At 37.9% G+C, this 22,604-nt stretch overlaps 1 protein-coding gene across 3 annotated transcripts; it reads left to right on the top strand.

Annotated features, from left to right (window-relative positions):
* Positions 1-428: 428 nt before the first annotated feature.
* phka1b (phosphorylase kinase, alpha 1b (muscle)) lies at positions 429-22,602 on the top strand. 3 transcript variants are annotated; one of them, XM_077233471.1, is made up of 32 exons: positions 429-594; positions 2,021-2,179; positions 2,452-2,499; positions 5,579-5,747; positions 5,844-5,926; positions 6,007-6,087; positions 6,218-6,316; positions 6,432-6,578; positions 7,047-7,100; positions 7,205-7,327; positions 7,411-7,506; positions 7,676-7,783; positions 10,115-10,193; positions 10,328-10,462; positions 12,729-12,838; positions 12,939-13,083; positions 14,654-14,732; positions 14,817-14,887; positions 16,335-16,496; positions 16,599-16,675; positions 17,454-17,599; positions 17,707-17,860; positions 17,965-18,044; positions 18,114-18,192; positions 18,270-18,399; positions 19,245-19,346; positions 19,431-19,546; positions 19,628-19,672; positions 19,766-19,927; positions 20,017-20,070; positions 20,152-20,352; positions 20,486-22,602. In XM_077233471.1, the coding sequence occupies exons 1-32, from the start codon at positions 517-519 to the stop codon at positions 20,657-20,659; spliced, it is 3,546 nt and encodes a 1,181-aa protein (XP_077089586.1). In that variant the 5' UTR covers positions 429-516; the 3' UTR covers positions 20,660-22,602. The 3 variants fall into 3 exon arrangements, with proteins under 3 accessions (XP_077089586.1, XP_077089587.1, XP_077089588.1); XM_077233472.1 differs by lacking the exon at positions 2,452-2,499; XM_077233473.1 differs by lacking the exon at positions 6,007-6,087.
* The last annotated feature ends 2 nt before the right edge of the window (positions 22,603-22,604 follow it).

Here is a 22,604-nt window from a genome sequence, read left to right as displayed (position 1 = left end):
TAATTTTTTAGCTAAGTCTGTTTAATGTAATTTAAGTTGAAAAGACTTAAACATCCAAGTTGATTGTACTTAAGAGTTAAGACAGCAAATTGTTTTGTTTTTTTACAGTGTTGAGTCTAAAAAAGTTTCTCACTATTAAATTGTTCTTTATTGAACTATTGTATATTGGCGAGATTATGAATGAATCAGCATGACTGAATAATTTTGTAAACAACAACAGAAGCTTACATCGTGTTCAGTTGAAGCAACATTTTGCTAAGTGTGTTGCATTATAGCCTTATTTCTTAATTATATTTTAAATAAGGATGAAAAACTGTGCCTGTAACTATAAAGATAGAGTGCAGTTAAACACCAGTTAGGACACCATCTGATGTAACAGACACCACTGAACAAGTCATCCCTAAGGCTTGACATTTGCCTACCTCACATGTACGGTACTTGATACTTGACCACCGCCAGCTAAGACACACTGCTAGTGAGACGGGAGAGCTAAACGGCATCTAGAAAGAAACTATTATGAGAAGTCGCTGTAATTCTGGAGTGAAACTCGACAGCTATGCCCGAATGTTGCAACAGACAATCCTCTGTCACCAGGTGAGCAAAAAATCTCTCACTTTCACTGTGCTGTGTTGACAACTATTTAAAAGGCAGCGTTACAGTCCTTTAGAAAAAAAGTAGGCCTATACACTGCAGAATACTTTTCGATACTTCGGTGAAAACTGAATGTTATGTTATAGCTAAATGTTGATTTTAACGTTAACTAAGGTTACCGTAATAACTGCTGTAGAAGAATAGTTAATTGTTAGTTCTTGTTAATTAATGTAGTCAACTAATGCCAATAAATGAAATCTTATTTTAAAGTGTCACCACTAAAATATAATTTAATGTAATTTCTATGTAAACTTGAACGTATTTAAATACATTTGTAATGAAGTTACAATTTTAGGTTACACTTCATTTTAAGGTGTCCATGTTACAATGTAATTATACACTTAAGTACTGAGTAACATTAATTGACAACATGCACTTACTATAGGGTTAGGGTTAGATTTGCTTAGGGGTTTTTGCATGTAATTATGCATAATTTACAGTTATTACTACTGTAACTACATGTAACGTGTAACAACTACACTAAAATAAAGTGTTACACAATTAAATATATTTAACTTTTACTGTAATAGGCATATTCAATAACAAACTACAGTTAAATTTCATGCTTTAGTATGTGAGTTAGCTCATTAAAATAAGTGTAGGCCTACTTCTTCAAAGCACAACACAATTATTTAAAATATCCTTTAATGTGAAACTTGATTTTGTCATTATTAAAAAGTGTGGTTACACTTAAGTTTCACTATTAACTAAGTATTCACTACGACTTTTGCCCAATAAACTCCTAATTACTGCTTATTAATAGTTAATAAAGTAGTTGTTAAGTTTAGGTATCGGGTAGGATTGGGGGATGTAGAAAAAAATCATGCAGAATAAGGCATTAATATGTGCTTTATAAGTACTAATAAACAGCCAATATCCTAGTAATATGCATGCTAATAAGCAACTATAATAGTGAGAATTGAACCCTAAACTAAATTGTTACCCAAAGTGCACTCTTTAAGGACACTAAAGTGAACTTTTATTGTAGTAATATTATATTACATGCAAGTACAGTTTTTTAAAATATACTTTTAAGATGTAAAGTATGCACTAATAGTGCACATTAAATAATTCAATTAAGCACACTGTTTCACACAAGAGTTTAGAGTTTGAATTTGGGTTATTGAGCATTTGAGAATATTTATGTGAAGAATCATACACGTTTAAGGCAACAGGATTGTGCTAAAGTAAAAATACTCATCATGAAAGAGAACACTTTAAAAAATAGATGTAGAATTAAAGGTGTCACTTGCTTTTAAATGTTACAGGCCAGGCCAATGGTGATACTTTACACGACATAAATATAATTTATTCTAGTTTGATAGATCCTCAGGATGACATATATGTTTTTTTTAATAATATTTTGCAGGATCCGGTGACAGGGTTACTCCCAGGAGATGAGAAGTTACCTCATGCCTGGGTTAGAGACAATGTGTACTGCATCCTGTCTGTGTGGGCTTTGAGTCTGGCCTACAGGAAGAATGCAGACAGAGATGAAGACAAAGCCAAAGCCTATGAACTGGAGCAGGTTGGTTCATGCATACATAGTGAGTTGAGATAGAAGCAAAACTATACAGTATTGTCAAAGGGCATCGAAGACCATGTCTGCACATGTCCCAGACATTTAATATTTTCTGCTCATTAGTGTTTGTGTCTGGGAGACCATGTAAAATGCCAGGGGGCAAATCATTTGGCTCATGTTTCTTTCATGGTCATAGCAGATGGAGAGGATAAGGTCACGGTCAAGGCTCACTGCTCTCTTTCTCTCTCTCCTGTTCTCTGTCTTTTCTCGTTCTGTAGAGTGTGGTCAAACTCATGCGAGGATTACTGCAGTGTATGATAAGACAGGTATGGATAAACAACATTCTCATTCCATTATAGGCAAATAAATATTTCAAGATTCATTACAAATCCTACTCATTTTGGGAACTAAAACTGAAGCATGATAATGTTTTGCAGTAAATATTGAGTCACAATTGTGGTGACCATTTCAAATAATTTTCTCAGTGCAAATGGAATTGCTTTGCAGGAGAACATACACTACTGTTCAAAAGTTTGGTATCAATAAAAAGTCTCAGTAAGAAGTCTCTTATGCTCACCGAGGCTGTATTTATTACAACACACACACACACACACACACACACACACACACACACACACACACACACACACACACACACACACACACACACACACACACACACACACACACACACACACACACACACACACACACACACACACACACACACACACACACACACACACACACACACACACACACACACACACACACACACACACACACACAAACACACACACACACACAAGGTTTTATATATTATGTTTACCTGTGATGTAATGCTTGATTTTTGGAAGCAATTACTTTTCTAGAGTTTATCACAGGTTCTCTGATAAAACAAAGTTTGGAAAAACAGCATTTATTTGAAATAGATTTTTTTTAAACATTATAAATGTAATTTTGGATCAATTCAATTTGTCCTTGTTGAAAAAAATATGAATTTCTTTCATTAAAAAAACAAACATTTAACTCTGAACAGTTTGTGATAAATACAATTTTTTTACTGACCTGAATCACAGTCTCCTCTTCTCATCACAATCAAAACCCTATTACCATTTTAGGACATTACTTACAGTAATTACTCTGAGGCAATTCATTTTTTGTCTGAGTGTATTGAACCCATTAAGGTTTAGAGTGCATTACAGTGCTTTATAGTGATTGTACACAAGACTGCCTTGAAATCTTGGCATAACTTGTTTATTGTCTCCGCAACTCTCATTTTTACAGTAATGCTGGCTTATTGACAAAGAAGTGTATGTTTGTGTTTATTTAAAGCAAAAATAATATTACAAACATATGTAAGCTACATACACATTAAAAATAAAAGGAATCATACCAAACAGGTTAATATAAACACTATTGATGAATTATATTAAGAAGTGGTACCATAGAAAACACTGAACCAAGAACTGAATGAACACTAAATACACAGAGGAACTAATGAGTAAAATAATTGGACAACAGTTAAACTGAATTATCAATCAAGGCAACACACTGGCACACACTAGATGTCCCAATTCAGAGGCTGGATCCTTCGAAGCCCGCATTCGAATGCAGATTGTGCCACTGCGGCGCGACAAAGGCTGTCCCAATTCGATGGCTGCTTCAAATGTGTCCTCCAAATGCGTCCTTCGTGTCCCGTGAAATGTTCAAATGTTGACATATCTTACTAAGATGCAATTATATAAAGTTTATACTCTTTATAATATACAGAAATGGACCATGGTGAACATATTTAGACAGTTTGTGATCCCTGTTTTGTTTCAGACAGTTTACTGTAATATTACTTTCAAAAAAGTCCAGTAAAACCACTCATCAATGGCAGATGTCACAGTTGCTAAGCAACAAGAACACTCCTCTGTAAGCGAGACTGTCCCATTTAACAACGCTCGGTCTGACCTTTGCCGTTTCAAGAGAATGAAAAAGAGAAAATATCCAGTGAGTAGCAATTCTTGAGTGAAAATGCCTTGTTGATGTCAGAGGAGAATAGCCTGAATTGTTTGATCTGATAGAAAGGCAACAAATAATCACTCGTAGCTGAGGCTACAATTTGCACGGGCTCAATAAAATTAGACAATAAAAGATTGGAAAAACAATGCCTGGTCTGATGAGTCTTGATTTCTGCTGCCACATTCAGATGGTATCAGAATTTAGAGTGAAAAACATCAAAGCATGGATCCATCCTGCCTTAATGGTTCAGGCTGGTGGTGGTGTAATGGTGTGCAGGATATTTTCTTTGCAGACTTTGGGACCTTTAGTACCAATTGACCCTTCGCAGGAATTTGATTGACAGGCGATCTGACCAATCATAATCCGCCATCCGCCAAATCCGCCATTTTTGTCCGACAAATCAGTCAGGAGAGTTTAGTTGATTAATGTCGGTGGATTAGAACCTATGATTAGAACTTGAAAAACGGAGGCTACAGATGTCTTTCCGCGGTTAAAACAACATTACTTCTTATGTTCTTTCATGTTTATTTGATGCTATAAATTAACTAGAAGGAATTATGATCGGTTCACGAGCAGCTTTAAGAGGCTCTATACAGCGATCTGTCATAACACATTAAAGAGCCACAAAACGGTATTTATTGTTCAGATTTCTTTTAAAAAATGACCAAATTTAAAAGTTGAGACTTTGTTTCATATCAAAAGTAGCCTGGTCTGTCCTGTCTGTAAGCGCGTTGTCAGTATCCTCTTTGCTCCGCGATGTATATTTCACTGTTTGAGAACATGGTGTGTGGCGTGAAAGCGCCGTTGCTTGTCGGACATAGCAACAGTAACTAAAGGGGGCGGGTCTTTGCGAACGGTCAATTGAACATCGTTTAAACGCCACAGCCTACGTGAGAATTATTGCTGACCATGTCCATCCCTTTATGATCACAGTGTATCTTCCTCGGATGGCTATTTCTAGCAGGATAATGCGCCATATCACAAAACTCGAATCATCTCAAACTGGTTTCTTGTAGGTGAGTTCACTTTACTCAAATGTCCTCTACAGTCACCAGACCTCAATCCAATAGAGCACCTTTGGGTTGTGGTGGAACAGGAGATTCACATCATGGACTTGCAGCCAAGAAATCTGCAGCAACTGCGTTATTCTATCATGTCAATATGGACCAAAATATCTGAGGAACGTTCCTAGCACCTTGTTGAATCTATGCCATGAAGAATTAGGGCAGTTCTGAGCCTATCATGTGTCATCGTTACAATGAACAAGAATTACACACTTGCATTCACGTGCATGTCACATGGTTTGCAGTTATGTTCAAGGAGAATGCTGGATGTGAACAAGGCAAAAAAGAGACTTTTTTGTACAGTAACTCTGAGCCTGTATTCAACTTTCAGCTTGATAAGGTGGAGAAGTTCAAGTACAGCAAAAGCACCAAAGATTGTCTTCATGCCAAGTACCATACAGGAACGTGTGCCACTGTAGTTGGTGATCAGGAATGGGGTCATCTACAGGTGGATGCTACCTCCATCTTCCTGCTCTTCCTGGCCCAAATGACAGCATCAGGTTGAATTTAACATCACATTTAAAATGTTTGCAGCATACATGAGTCTAAATATTTTGCTTGAGTGAAACTAGATTTTCACCACTTTTTATTTGCAGGGCTAAATATTATTTATACACGTGATGAGGTCGACGTCGTCCAGAATCTGATCTTTTACATTGAATCTGCGTATAAATTAGCGGTAAGCACCTTAATGCTGCTCTGATATGAAAAGGTTTCACATTTCTTTCAATGGGATTTAAGACTGTAAATGATCCTCAGGATTTTGGAATGTGGGAACGAGGAGACAAGACAAATAAAGGGATCCCTGAGATAAATGTCAGCTCTATCGGAATGGCAAAGGTGAAATATTTCGGTTTTTTAGTGATAAATTGCATAGTCAGTTAAGAATTGGTTTCACATGTCAAACAAGTGTCAAATAATGATATCCTCGTGATAAAATAACATGAACTCTTGCTGCATGTTTATTCAGGCAGCTTTGGAGGCCTTGGATGAACTGAACCTTTTCGGTGCCAAGGGTGGCCCAGAGTCCGTCGTACACGCTTTAGCAGATGACATTCAGCACTGCCAAGTAATAAACTAATTTATGATGTCACACATGAGGGGACAGCGTCCATATTATTCAGAGCTTTCAAGTCTCGGGAAAGTAACAGATTGTTTTTCTCTTTTTGGATCATTTACTATAGTCTATTCTCAACTCCATGCTACCAAGGGCATCAACATCCAAAGAGGTGGACGCTGGGGTTCTGTCCATCATCTCTTATCCAGCATTTGCAGTTGAGGATATTGACGTTGTTAATATCACCAAAGAAGAAATCATTTTAAAACTTCAGGTGAATATGGATATCAATAATTACTGCAATCATTTAGTTGACTTTACCCTTGACGTGTTTCAGGTACCAGGCATTTTAATGTATTTTTTTGTGTTGTAACGCAGTTTAAATGTTATGGGAATAAGTGTTTTCTACACGATTTAAATTAATAGTTTAAGACAACTAACACTTTGCTCTTCGTGACATGAAATGAAGCACCTAATCCTGGAAATTTAAATTTAAAACACAGTAAATCAATTTAAAAAAGGCATATAAATGTTTATACAATTAAAGAAATTTAAGACATCAATAAATAGTGATATTTGAAGCTCAATCAAGATTACAGTAAACAAATAAAAAATACATAAAATATATTTTATTTTATTAATTCTATAAATTGAATAAAAACATGCAAATTGTTGCTTTTTTAAAGTTTCGTCAAACACCTAATTTTACAGTCTTTATTTTCTCCTGTACTATCTCATATAGGGCAGATACGGATGCTGTCGCTTTCTCAGAGATGGACACAAAACACCCCGAGAGGTAAAAAAGTGCTCGAACAATTCGTCAGACAAAATATGTCACATCTATGTGTGTGGTTGTCTTTTGTATGGATATTTATTCCAACACAATCATTCTTTTCTAAGGACCCGAATCGATTGTATTACGAGTCATCTGAGCTGAAGCTCTTTGAGAACATAGAGTGTGAATGGCCGCTGTTCTGGACATACCTCATCCTGGATGGCATTTTTATTAACAGTCCAGAACAGGTACAGACAATTTACTAGAATCAATAAATACCTGACTATTCTTCAGAAAACAATGCTCTCTTGCTTGTTCCTCTCTTATTTAGGTTCAGGAGTACAGAGAGGCTTTAGATGGCATCCTCATTCGAGGGAAGAATGGATTACGATTGGTTCCTGAGCTTTATAGTGTTCCTCCGGATAAGGTACAATCTGGACATGTTTAGTTATTTTTTTGTCTTAACACTAAAGCACTGGATTTTGTACTGCTATGAAATACCTAAAGCCAGATTCCTGGTTCAGTGATTCTTTGTGGGTTATTCCAAAGGAAAATGGACTTTCCTTGTTTCTTTTGGTATGTGTTATTTCAACTAGGTTGATGAAGAGTATGCTAATCCTCACACAGTGGAGAGAGTGCCAGTAGGCAAATGTCCACTGAAATGGGGCCAGTCTCTGTACATATTGGGTAACCTGCTGGCAGAGGTACAGTAAATTTCATAAAAATCACTCTATATGGTAATGCTGAACTGCAATGTTTCTCAATCGGTTCCTGGAGGCCCCCTGCACTTTGTCTCCCTTATGAAACACACCTGTATCAACTCATTTATCCTATTCTCATTTCATTAATACAGTTCAATAAGATTTAACAATAAATTAAAAAAATACCAAATTGAATATGTAATATATTTAATATTTATGTGTATTTAAGATTTCCATTACACGAGAGTAGGTGTTAAAACTTCATGCTGATTTGTACTCGGCTTTCGCCAAGATAATCACCAACTAAGACGTAGCTTTACAGTAACCTATGCTTCTCCATCCATTTACGCTTCTTTCCATCTGGTGACGTGAATCTCCTTCTGTCTGGTGTTAATAGCTGCAGTGTATTGCGCGTCAGCACACACAACGGCTGCAACCACAGTGCGATCCCCCCATAACAACCCTCTGGATTGAGCGGAGTAGGGAACATCTCTAGGGTCTTCAAGTGGGCACCTTCCGTCCTCAGTGTTTCGTCGACTAGCCCACGACACCTCAAGAGGGCTCGACAGTGACTCTGGCGTCCCAGAGTCACCCCCCTCCGTCCCCCACTCAACTCAGCCCAGCTTACTGACCTCTACTTCCCTCTTGCTGCTGAGACCTTACCACAATCTCACAATCTCTCCGCAACCCAACCATACGCGCCAACCCGTTTGACTAAGGCTGTCGAGCCCCACTGGTGCGTTAATATGCAGTTTCAGTGGCAACGGTTCCGTATGGCATACCACCTACCGCAAAACACAATATCTGCCCAACCACCCGTCATTCACGCAATATACACAGGAACGTAATGACTGTAAATACTATACAACCTATACAAATAAACCAACAGACTCTTCAAGTTTTCAAGAATTCTACGAAACCGTAGCATGGCGGCCTGTACACAGCCAGCTAGAATCTTTCCGTCTCAACCACAGCCGGTTGCTGCTCCTCTCTGCTGCTTCAGATAAGTTCTTTACTGTGCGACGCAACTCTTGGCCACTGAATCCGACGTCTCTGAGGAACCGTGTTGTAGAGTGTGCCACAAAACCTCGACAACCCACTTCCACTGGATAAACCTGGACTCTCCATCCTCGCTGTTCTGCTTCAGTGGCCAGATGAGCATACCGCAATTTCTTCCTCTCATATGCCTCATCTACCGCATCCTCCCATGGCACTGTTAACTCTATCAGTTGAACAATGCGTGCTGATCCAGACCACAAAACAATATCTGGTCGTAGGTTAGTTGTGGCAATCTCAGGTGGAAAAATAAGCCGTTGATCAAGATCAGCCAGCATCTTCCAGTCCCTAGCAGCTTCCAGTTGTCCTGAGCGAGAATTGGTGTTAGCACCTTTTCTTGGTGGTTGCTCGCCTGGGCGGAGGAATATTGTCTTCTGCGTGTAATGTTTTGCTAGAACAGGCGGCAACTTATTGGTCATACTACGCTTGCCTTCCAATGCTAAAGCCAAACATCGCAATACTTGGTCATGGCGCCAAGTAAACCGACACTGGCTAAGAGCCACCTTACATCCTGTCAAAATGTGCCTTAATGTGGCAGGTGATGAACACAAAGGACAAGAGGGATCCTCTCCTACCCAGAGGTTTAGGTTCTGCGGTGAAGTAATATAAAGAAGTAATTGTATTACAGTGTTTTTACTATGTTTTTGATGAAATAAAATGAAAGACCCACAACTGGCAGATTAACATGCTACTTCTTTTCTCTCTATTATGGTAGGAAATTAAATTAAACGAAATGTGGAGGATGTTAACTGTGACAAGGTGATTGACAGGCCAGTTTACGGTGACAGAATGCGTGTAACTATGCAACAGAGGGATAGTATAAACCAAAACTTCTGTACTCTTGTGCTATTCACTCAGGAGTAAAAAAAAAAGAGTACATACTAGCGAGATGGAGCACGTAGGACTGAAGGGCCTGAGGTGGAGACATTGTATTGTTAAATTATTTATTTTATATAAATTATTAATGTTAAATCATATATAAGGGTATCTAGATAAATCATAAAATTCATCATACTCAAAACCCATATATTATTGATAAATTACTGTTCTAATGGTTTAGCTTCAGAAATGGAGGTATTGTGGCATTATTGTTTGTTATTGATTTTTTTAGGTTGTTTTGCATAAAAGAAATTGTAAATGAATGTTGAGTAATGCTACACTGACATATAAGTACAGTGTGCATCATCCATTCTGGGGGCTGTGGTGCTATTGAGAAACACATATTATGATCATATATCTTCCTGAATATGAGAAATAATGTTGTTTTTGACTTTATAGGGTTTTTTAGCAGCTGGAGAAATTGATCCTCTCAATAGACGCCTCTCCACTGTTCCCAAGCCTGATGTTGTAGTTCAAGGTAAGACCTACAGTGTTTGACAGTAGCTAAATCTGGGTTAATCAATTTAGAAAACTGTTTGACTTTGAATCTATTACATAAATATTCTGTCTCACCATATTTACACTGGCTGTTCTCCATTCTTGTGTTTTCAGTGTCTATCCTGGCAGAAAGCGACGAGATTAAACAGCTCCTGCAGAGCCATGGCATTAACTCAGAAACCCTGGAGGACATTCATCCAATCCGAGTTCAGCCCTCCAGAGTCCTCAGTCACATCTATGCCAGACTAGGTGAGCTTAGGGTGGAAGGAATCGTTAACACAAAAATAGTCTTTCCAAAAGTCTGTGAAAGAAAAGTTTTTTTTAAAGGGCACCTATTATGTAGCCTGGTCCCACCAGACTCTTGTACATTTCATTTGTACATAGAGTCTGGCACCGCTCCATTGACAAGCATTAACTTCCTTGTAGGCGGTACTCTATTGAAGTCTATTGGTGCTTTTCCACTACACAGTATCAGCTCAACTCGACTCGACTCGCCTTTTGTTTGGTTTTTCACTGTGTAAAATATATATTTTTTTTTGATCCCGAGGATCAAAAACAGCATACGCTCGATTTCCTCCATTGTCCTGTGTGTGTTTGTGGGTAACGGGTGTGTGTCGTATAGAAGATTACGTCACGGCAGTTTTCTGTGGCGTCGCTATGACGACCAGGTACTATTGTGGAGATACTATCTGTAATGGAAAACGGAGCGAAAAGTGAGCCGAGGCGAGGCGAGTTGAGCTGGTACTGTTAATGGAAAAGCGCCATATTGGATCTGCCCAGAGTCACTCTGGATCTGCCATAACCAATCGCTAACGTTTGGTCGTGACGGATGCCTAGTGTTCGCCTTAGCCAACTCATTCACAACTAACGGAGCGAACTGGAAAATTAAACTTTTCCCGAACGCCGTGGGGAGGAGGGCCACAACATCATGGCCACCAACAAAACTAAGCAAAGATTGTTCTTGCTCCGGCTTTAACTTCTTGATATTCGGCAGCGTTGGCACAACGGACCGAATGGCTTCGCTCGCATCTTTCTCCGCTGCCATTACTGAACTACAACTCAAAGTAACGCACGACATCAACGTCATCGTTCTCAGCCACTCCCGCTGTTCGCTGATTGGCCCAGTAAAAAATTGTCGGAGAAAACCAAAGACTACAGCACAATCCCAGACCTAGTACTGAAGGAAAATGAAAATTTTCGGAGGACGGAGCCAGGCTACCGATTATGCCCCTTTTCACAAGATGTAAAATAAGTTTCTGATGTCCCCAGATTGTCTATGTGAAGTTACCCAGCCAAAATACCCAACAGATAATTTTTTACAGCATGTTTAAATTGTCACTTTTTGGGGCTCAGAAAAACGCACCGTTTTGTGTGTATCCCTTTAAATGCAAATGAGCTGTTGCTTCCGGCACAGAGGGCGGAGCTTCTCACACTCAGTGTCAGGACAATCTCATCTCACGAACAATGCAGATCCATCCTCGAGTAACAACGAGAGTAAATAAAGACTGCTATGTTCATTCTTAAATCCAACAACAAAACACCTCAATCGCTTAAAAGACATTTTTGTTTAGAGTTGCTCCGGTGTTGAAACAATGGTGGACTGTGTTTAGCTCACTCAGGGCGGGTCTATGCTAAAACTGCAGTGTCCATCAACAGTCGTGGGAGGGGCTTGTGCAAAAGTACGTCACATTTCCCCGAATCTGAGAACGGCTTGTTCTGAGACAGTGCTTATAATTTATGGGGATTTTAAAAAAAGCACTGGGTGGATTTTTATCATTATAGGATGGTTGTGTACACACACTACCAACACACATTTATGTTCGATAAAAGTGAATTTTGCATAATAGGTTCCCTTCAACACCTCCACTGAAAGTGAATGGTGACCACAGAAAGATTTTCAGTTAACAATGACTTTTCAGTCTGTTCCTCTGTTCCTCTCACAAAGTTTTCGAATGGCTTCAGAAGACTTGAAATATAATGCACAAATAGAATGGACTACTTTTCTGATGCTTATGTGGCCTTTTTGTCCTTTTTTAAGCTTAAAGGTGCTCTAAGCGATGTCACGCGTTTTTTAGGCCAAAACATTTTTTGTCACATACAGCAAACATCTCCTCACTGTCCGCTAGCTGCCTGTCCCCTGAACACACTGTAAAAAAATGCGGTCTCTGCAGACACCCCAGGCTCCACAAACGGCAACAAAAACAAACTGGGCTAACCCGCACCACGAAACATAACAAACTGTTCCAGCCAATAACCGACAAGAAGGGTTTGGGGGGTTAGTGTCGCGTATGAGGAGGAGGAAGGGTCTAGCTAGCCTCCGTTTAGTTCGACAATACTTTGAACGTCAACAAGAAGTGATGTCACCCGACATCGCTTAGAGCACCTTTAATAAGCTGGTCAAAATTCATAATATGAAAGTGATACAATGACATAATGAACAGAATTTAACAAATTATTCCCTTAAGCGAGAGATACAAAATACAGGATTTTATAAAATATTGGTCTTTTTTTTCAGGGCGTAACCAAAGGCTGGGACTAACTGGGCGGCCGTACCGGCGAATTGGTGTGCTTGGAACATCAAAATTCTACATTATTCGTAATACCATCTTTACCTTCACACCTCAAGTACGTCAACATGTGAATTCAAATTTGCTGTTGGTATCTATTTGAATATTTAGTATCCACTCAGGTAATTTGTTGGTTTTGGCCCTGATCGAATGTGCAGTTTGTAGACCATCATGAGTTCTATCTAGCCCTGGACAATCACATGATTGTGGAGATGCTCCGTATCGACCTTTCCTACCTCTGTTCTCGTTGGAGGATGACTGGCCGACCCACAGTAACGTTCCCAATTTCACACGGCATGCTCAGTGAGTGAAAAAATACTTAACGCCCTTAAAGTGTTAGTTCATCCAAAAATTCAGTCAATTACTCACCCTCATGTCATTCCAAACCCGTAAGACTTTGACCTTCGGAACACAGATGAAGATCTTTTTTATGAAATATGAGAGCTTTCTTTCCTCCCATTGACATCTATTCAACTACCACTTTCATGCTTCAAAAAGTTAAAGGCACACTATGCAGGAATTACATTTTTGTCAAACAGCGATCCCTAGAGTCGCTGTAGAGTACTCGTTTTTATAACTTATTTACATGATTGCAACTAAATTACAAGTAAATAGCCTATAGCCTAGGCCTACTGTATAATTTCATTTGTGTTTTTTGAGTGTAGCCTAATGTAAACATTACAAAATGCCAGATGACATCAATAAAGTTACATGTATGTCGCATTATTTATGATGTCGTTAGACATGATTATTGCAATTTATCATAATACTTTGCAAATTGCGCTCATTTACACTATTTACAACGTGTAGGGTTATTTATGTCCTGATAATTATGTGAGATATTGAAAACTGTTCTCATGATAATCGCAGGAATCAACTTTAACAGTGAAAGCCTGACCGAGTGGGACTCTTGTCCGGTTCCTCACGCTGTCAGATTCTCTTTTCCTTTTCCTAGTCTCTTCCGACCGTGTTTTCTTTGCTTTTTCCATCGTCGAGTATCACGTCTGAAATGCGCGCAAGTGTCTTCGTGCTTCATATGTTGTTGTTGATGTGTGTGACGTCGTTGCCGTAAAGCATGTTGTGATTCTCGCGAGATTTGTCGGTGCGCTCCTCTCAAACTTGCATTGCTGGTTTTTCCAGCGGCGTCCCCCCCCAAGCTTTACTACCAGGATGATTCGCCCTACTATGAGTTTGTTTACCACCGAAATGACTTTGAAGCTGTTGTATTAAGTTACAATTCTTGCATAGTGTGCCTTTAATAAAGAGATTGTAATACTAATCCATATGAATCGAGTGGTTTAGTTTAAATCTTCTGATGAGACACGATCACTTTATATGCTGAACAGATTTAATTCAGGCTTTTATTTACATATAAACATTCATCAGCGCATCAGTAATGATAAATGCAAGTTCAAGCTTGCCTGATGTGCAAGAACCAATGAGGTTCATTCTCATGTTACGCAGCACGTTTGAGCTTCAGCAAGAACCAATGAGGTTTAATTGTGGCGCGTCAAGCAAGTATGGTTGACCTTCTGTTTGTGTTCGCTGATGAATGTTGATATGTGAATGAAAGCCTAAATTAATATCTGTTCATCATAAGCGATTGAGTCTCTTTGGGCTGAACTGCTTGATACGTATGGATTAGTTTTACAATCTCTTTTTGAACTTTTTTGAAGCGTCAAAGTGGTAGTTGCATAGACTGTCGATTTCATTAAAAATATCTGCATTTGTGTTCCGAAGACGAACGAAGTTCTTACTGGTTTGGATGAGTATAATAATGAAATAATTTTCATTTTTTGGTGAACTAACCCTTTAATATGCAGACAGCAGTTTCCTCATTCTGAAAAACTCATTTAGTTTTTGCCCTTCGCAGCTGATGACCACAAACACATTGATCCTGTTGTATTGGCAACCCTGAAAAAACTACAGGATTGTTACTTTGGAGGAGCAAGGTAACGTATTTAAAGAGGTCAGAACATTTAATATTTGTTACATACCTTAAGCAGGCTGAAATCAAATCAGTTTTACATTTCAAGGGTTAAGACGGGGAAACTTTCTGCTTTTCTTGACACCTCCTGTTGTGCCCATCTTACATTTATGGACTGTGGTGAGTGAGCCACCAGCTATCAGCACGCCAACTTTTCTCTTGAAAAGACTAAAACCATAGCGATAATTCATCCAAAAATTAGAACAATGACTTACTTTCTTCTTTGTAACACAAAAATAGATATTTGAAAAGTGTCTCACTGTTTTTGTCCATATAATAAAAGTCAATTTGGTCCATTGTAGCCGCTGATTTTCAATATATATATATAAATATTTAGTTTTGTGTTCCACAGAAGAAAGAAAGTCATATAGGTTTGGAATGATATGAGGGTGAATAATGATGACAGAATTTTGATTTTTGGGTGAACTATCTCTTGTTAAAAGAAGTGTGTTTAATTGTAATGAATTTGCATTTGTAGTATACAGTACTTCAAATCTTGAAAGGATATTTGAAAAAACATACTTGCCAATAATATTATATATTACTGAAATAAAAGGCCACTTAAGTGTACTTAAAAAGAGTGCACTTTCATGACTGTTTCTTAACACGCTTAGGTACACTTTTAAAAAGTGTGCACTTTGTAATAATGTCAAATAAAAAGTAATTTAAGGTACATTTAAGGTACTTTTTGTACTAATTTTGAAGTGTTGTCTTACTATAGCACATATAAATGACGTAATACTTGTAAAGTACTTGTACTGAAGTCTTTCTTAAATGGGTAAAAAAAACCATGCTAGTTCAGCTGATTGCATTTAATATAAATTTATACTATAAAACATTGCAATTTAATTTAAATTAACATGCAATAATGTGTCTGAAAATATTACTTTCTGTTCACTCTTAAATATATTCTCTTAAAGTATAATATTTCCATAATTAGTACTTAAAAGTATGCTAAATGTTATTCAGAAAGCATTTTGTTGCCATGTTGTTTTTTTGCTACTCTACTTTGCATGTGCAGTCCCTGTGCTAATGGATCCCAATACATTTTGTTTGAGTCTCATTTACTAAAGAATCTCCAAAACAATACTCTGATAAAGACTTGATTTAATTACTTTCTTCTTATTGTATTGGATTTTTTTTATTCATAAGTGAAAGATTACTAACAAACATTCTAGTTTGGAAGGTTTAAGTCAGCTGCCAGGGGTTTGTTGGCTGTGACTTGCAGTTTTTTCCTTTTCTGCATGCCATTTCATGTTGAAATGTGTGGCCTGTGATTGAAAGTCACTCTGTAAGACAGTTTGCCTGCATGGGTGGATGGAGACTTGAAAGGCACTTTTGTGACAGAACGGTAACTTCTGTCACAGTTTTATATATTGACACATGTGGTGAAATACTCAGTTACATCTCAAAAGTGACAGAAGAAGTGCTCAACCCTCTGATGCTTTTATTTAATTGTGTGTGTGTGTGTGTGTGTTTGTGTGTGTGTGTGTGTGTGTGTGTGTGTGTGTGTGTGTGTGTGTGTGTGTGTGTGTGTGTGTGTGTGTGCGTGCGTGTGTGTGTGCAGAGGTGGATGACCTGGCTGTGTATCTGGACCAGTTACTGGCAGTTCCTCAGGAAAGTCCTATTAGTGCCACTAAAGGAGGCCTCAGTCGCTTCAGGGCAGCCGCCAAAAAGACACGGGAAATGGTGTCTCTGGTGCACAAAGCCAGAGAGCTCAATATACACAGTGAGTGACATTCATTTTAGACATTCATTTTGATGTTGTTTAACAGCTGCCTTTACATATGCTCAGTAATAACTCATACATTTAATTTTGACCTTTTTGCAGATGTGCAAATGTACCTTCCAACTAAACTTTTCCGTTCTCCAGCACCAAACCTTAATTTGCTGGATAACAAAGAAAAGGTAGATAACACAAAATTACTTGCTTTCAAATTTGACAGATTTAAGTAATAATTAGAATAATCATTTGGCTGTTTCTGCTCTCTATAAAAATATGCTTGATTATTATTTTTTTTCAGTCAGGCTCCAGAAGTAAAAAATTCATTAATTTCTACATGAAGAAACTGTTTTTAGTGATAATGTGAAATCTTCCAACGATGTGTTTAGAGGATAGTTCACCCAAACATGAAAATGTTGTCATTACTTATTCACCCTCAAGTTGTTCCAAACGTGTATGAGTTTCTTTCTTCTCCTGAACACAAAAGAAGATATTTTGAAGAATATGGGATATAACTGTATATAACCAAACAGTTGATGAACCCCAGTGACTTTCATATGGGGAAAAAATACTATGGAATTCAATGGCTTCTGTCAACTGTTTGGTTACCCATATTCTTCAAAATATCTTCTTTTGTGTTCAACAGAAGAAAAAAAACTCATACAAGTTTGAAAAAAGGGTGAGTAAGTAATATAAAAATGTTGATTTTTGGGTGAACTATCCTTTGAAGTACACAGCTAGGTACCTTTGCCTTTAATCAGATCAAATGCTGTTTTACTTCAAAATGCACTCTGTGATAATATTGTGATTCATTTCAGAGAGATTAATTGGTCGGAAGAATTTATTTTCTGAATAATATCTATATAGAAAAAACATTAATGGAAAAATTGCTTTCTGGTACTGTTAAAAATGAGCTGTGTTCTCATCTCACAATCAGCTGTCATGACTTTTTCCCACGCAAAGATATCTGAGACACAGGCCCCTCATTCGTTGAACCTGCCCAGAGATGTCAATGGCGGGATTGACTACCCAGCTCTAGTGCAAATGCTGAAACAAAGTCAGAACTTACAGGATCAGGCTGACATTCTCTACATACTCTTCACAGACAAGTCAGTATTTCCAAAACTATGTGATGAGTTTTCTTAGATCTGTATTCTAGGAAAGAGATGTACTGCTGTTGTGGTGGTTATAAATGTTTTGGGATTTCTGTTATAAGGGGAATGGATTGGGAAACCCAGCTACATGGGAAAGGTTGGACGGTAAGACGACTACTGAGTGATTTGTATGAAAAGGCAGGAAACCTGAAACACTGGGGCCTCATCCGGATGATCTGCGGGATGCTACGCAAGAAAGTAGAAGAGCTCGATGCTGTGAGTATCAGCGCTGCCACTATTATAATGGTTCCCTGTCACTGTATGTAAATTCAACAACATTTTCTCAGAATGTAGTTATTGAATATGTTTTCCATTAACAGGCATGCTCAGATTTGCTAATTCATCAGAAACATTTAACAGTTGGTCTTCCTCCTGAACCTAGAGAGAAAACTATTTCAGCGTGAGTACACTCAAATAATGTTCACATTCTCATTTACCTGTTCATACTACGATCTTTGTCTCCGTATAGTCCTATGCCTCCAGACAAGCTGGCGAGGCTGATCGATGAGGCGAGCGAGAACAACCTCACCATCGCCGTTCTCACTCAGGTTAGAGCTGATGGTCAGATACACATCTCAACCTTGTATGTTTTAATTCCAATGACACTCGTTTACGCTCCTGGCAGGAGATAATGGTGTTCCTGGGTATGATCATTCGAACCCAGCCGAAAATCTTCAGTGAAATGTTCCGCCTCCGCATTGGCCTCATTCTTCAGGTCATGGTCACTGAGCTCGCCCAGTCCCTCAGCTGTTCAGGTATCTCAGATCCTGTTCCATTAAACCTTTTTTAACATGAATTTTTGTTTATTCGTTTTTATTTATTATTTATTACAATAAACTATAAAAATAATGTGATTAAAAGAAGCCAGTTTTAGGCTTAATGTACAATAATATGGAAATAAAACAGTATATTGATTTCTAAAGGCTCTTTTTATAATTTCCATGAAGGAAGTGAAATAATGATAAATGTATTTGAAACAAAAAAGCATGTTGAATTGCATTAACTGAAAAATAAATTCATTTTACTAACATTTATTTTTTCGATTAGTGCAATTCAACAAGCTTTTTTGTTTTAAATAAATTTCATTATTTTCATTATTATTACGAGTCACTATTTTACTTCCATAGTCTGTTCGCTTACAATGTCTTTGAAATTGTCTTAATTTGGAGGATTTCTCAACAAATATTGATATACACTACCATCTATGTCCCTTAAACTCATCTATACTTATGCAATTAAAAATGAAAACAGTAATATTGTGAAATATTGCAATGCAAAATAATGTTTTCTATTTTTTAGAATTACGAACTCTCATTACAGTGTAAGTAGAGTATTATAGGGTTAGAATTAAAATAAGTTGACATACCTCAAAATTACTTTTATTATATAGTCAGTAGAATGTCATTTGGGCGATCATCAAAATAATACTAATGCTCTCATGAGAGTTAGTTAACACATAGGTGCAATGTTACTAATTGTCAACAGAATGTTCAAAGGGGACCATCAAAATAAAGTTACCCAACTGTTTAATCAATTAACAACCCTAGTAGATATCATTTTAGTCCAAGCCCAAAAGATTAATATCAGTTATTTTTTTTAGGTGAGGAGGCTACAGAGAGTTTGATGAATATGAGCCCATTTGAGATGAAGAACCTGCTGCTTCACATTCTCAGTGGCAAAGAGTTTGGAGTACAAAAAAGTGGTAAATATATTCATCCATTGTCAGCAGCATACTTCACTCATTTGGTCTGTGAATTTGTATTTATCAGTTGTATTTTTGTGCCAGTGCGCTCAACAGGAAATGTGGTCAGCTCTGCAGTCAGTATACACGACGAGAGCAAATCCAGCTCCACCAAAACTGAAGTGAAAGTTGCAAGTAAAAAGGGTTGTGATATCAAACTGGTGAGAAAATGCTTGGATTTAGGATGGTTTTGCATCTCAATCTAATTGCAGTAGATTAACACTAGACAATTTTTCTTTTAGGCTGTGTCAGTCCATTCGCTGGATATTGCAAACATTGAATCAGGTGTAAGTGGATCCGAGGCAAACATGCCTCAATTTTTTTTTTTTTTTTAATTTTAGCTATGTATTTGTAGGTATAATTAACTGATTGTTTTCCAGAGATACAGACTTCCATCCATTGAGTCATTTCAGGGATCATTAGGAGCCACATTGGTGCGTGACAGCAGACATGGCCAGTGGCTTCGCCGCAGACGTCTAGATGGAGCTCTCAATAGAGTCCCTGTTGGATTCTATCAGAACGTCTGGAAGATTCTGCAGAAGGCGAGTAGAACACATCACACTGAGTGCCAAGGCCAGGTTGTCAAACTTACGTTTCACATTTGCTTTCCTTTCTAACTTGCCTTTAACAGTGTCATGGGCTGTCCATTGAGGGCTTTGTGCTTCCATCTTCAACCACAAAAGAGGTAAACAACTTAAAAAGATAAAATTAAGTTATATTTTAGGCTTAAATTCACAGAATGATAATAAAACGGTGTCATTTCTAGATGACTCCTGGTGAAATAAAGTTTGCCGTGCATGTGGAGACAGTGCTGAACCGCGTTCCTCAGCCTGAATACCGGCAGTTGTTGGTGGAGGCCATCCTGGTGCTGACCATGTTAGCTGAGGTGAACATCCAGAGTCTGGGTGGTGTCATTCAGGTGGAGAGGATTGTACAAATGGCCAGTGACATGTTCTACAATGATCAGGTTAGCTCCTTTATATACCTTATTTTGCAGTGCAAAATTATCACATGCAACTGACTAGCAATAGCAAAGGAAACTGCATTCGCCCAGGGATTTCAATAACATTGAATAACATGATTGAATTCTGTTTCTGCAGAAAGAACTGGGAGCTAATGAAAGCCTCCTTGAGAGAGATCACATGACTGGCATCTGCAGGCTACTCTATGACAGCGCCCCCAGTGGCCGCTTTGGAAGCATGACCTACCTTTCTAAAGCAGTGGCTACCTATGTTGAAGACTTTCTTCCCAGTGGAGCTTGTGCCCTTCAATGAAGCTCCAGACTGAAGTATCACATTCTAAATGTAGATAATGAGGTATTATTGATCTTTGTAGACATTTGTGAGAGTAAATATGAGTGAAAAAGCCATTTTTGTCTTTTGTGAACAAGGCAAGTTAAATGCGAAGTGTGCTACTTTTGCAGTGGTGTAAAGTATTTGCGTAGTTTTACTGAGTATCAAATATATTACCAACTTTTACTCTCTACTTGACTGCATTTTTGAATAAGCATATGTACTCTTTACTCCAATACATTTGTGATGAGTAATGCAATTACTCGTTACATTTTGCATGGCACTGTAAGACTGAAAAAACTGGAAGAGCTGGAAGATAGCGCAACTCTCTGAGAGAACAAAGCAAATCAACATTAGAATATCTCTCGTGCACCATTCGAGACGCAAGTCTCACCTAAGCAATCCTAATCTACATTTTTTCCCTTGTGTTTCCCCCATTCTGCGCCCACTCCTTCTCCCTCATGCTGAGATCATCTGAAATTCACCCAAGAATATATATAGTTTAAGGTGAATAATTATCATACAGTATCACCAGTTTTATATCATTATTTGTGATTGGCAGTGTTTAGTATGTGTTCAGGGAATGTCCCGCACCTCCATAACTGCGATTTCTTCTCTAGTGTAAATGTTGAGGATGGCGTCAATTTCAAATCAATTCAAGCCCGATTCAGACCCTGACAATGTTAACGAAGAAGAGGATTGTGCAGAACGGATTTCATGCAAAGACTTTGCAAGCACGGATTTCACAGGACGTTTCAGAGTGGCATGTTTGTAATTTTCTATTACATTATAGATATGATGTTATCCAACATTTAATCATAATATTTGTCGGAAAACTAAGGTTATACAAACAGTAATCGATCACAAAACCATGGTTAAAGGAGCGGTGAACTGTCTTACAAAAGCAAGAGCTTAAAAAAAATACAAAAACAAGCTGTTTTCCATAAAGTTCTTGTAAAGGGGATTAGATGTTAAATAAAATGTCTCACTTTGGAGTGGACTTTATGCTTTGTAACCTTGCAGATATTTGTTATGCTCAAACAGCAACATTACACACTAATTAAAGTTGAAAAAGTGGAAAAGCATAATAGGACCCCTTTAAGCTTCAGTTGAAAAGTTGAATTTTGGATCATTTCAGAAAATGAGCTCTGTAACCAACAAAAGCATGATTCTTTACACCTTTTGTTCATCATGATAATCTTCACAAATGAACTCAACTTTTATGAATTTTGAAACCTAAATACAGTCAGAACTTCTACTTGTCAGAAGTAAAAAGCTAGGCGATAAAGGTCAGTGTCACCACCACTAAACTTCCAACAACTCTTTCAGTTTTTATTTAAAAAACCTTTTCCCTGAATGTTTGAGTAAGAATAGCTTGCAAGAGTGCAAGTCTGTGAAAGCGGACTAGAGATTAGATGACGTTTCATGTCCCTGACAACCTCCGTTGTCCCATTTACCCACTTGTTTCTCAAGACAAGTACTGCTGTATTTTATGTCATAGAATAAAACGTGAAAATATCTTGAGCTTGTCTTAATCACAGACCTTATTTCAGGCATTTACCAAAAACACCTATCGACTTCAGAACAATGGAACCAGAATAGTGATATATATCACTATTCCCTACATTACTCCACTGATATAGTCAACTAAATGAGTGAAATATGCTCAGTGTATGTATTCTCTAGCGTCTAAGTGTGCATTGGCTGTACACTTGTTATTGAGGTGCATTATGGGAGTGAATGAGTGTACTTGATAATGTCCAATACTATGGTTTTGGACATAACTATAACCAGCTGTCCCCTCAAATAATGCACCATATAAGGGTATATGGGGCACTTTTGGACACAACCATAGCCATTGCCTTGGTATCTGACATGCACTTTTTGCCAGATATTTAATAAATGGTATAATTTCCATACAGAAACA

Source organism: Siphateles boraxobius, unplaced genomic scaffold, assembly GCF_051911475.1.
Source record: "Siphateles boraxobius isolate OS27281-9 unplaced genomic scaffold, OSU_SipBor_1 18, whole genome shotgun sequence".
Taxonomy (NCBI): Eukaryota; Metazoa; Chordata; class Actinopteri; order Cypriniformes; family Leuciscidae; genus Siphateles; species Siphateles boraxobius.
The sequence above is the reverse complement of the archived record's forward strand: the minus strand, read 5'-3'. Positions and strand labels throughout refer to the sequence as shown.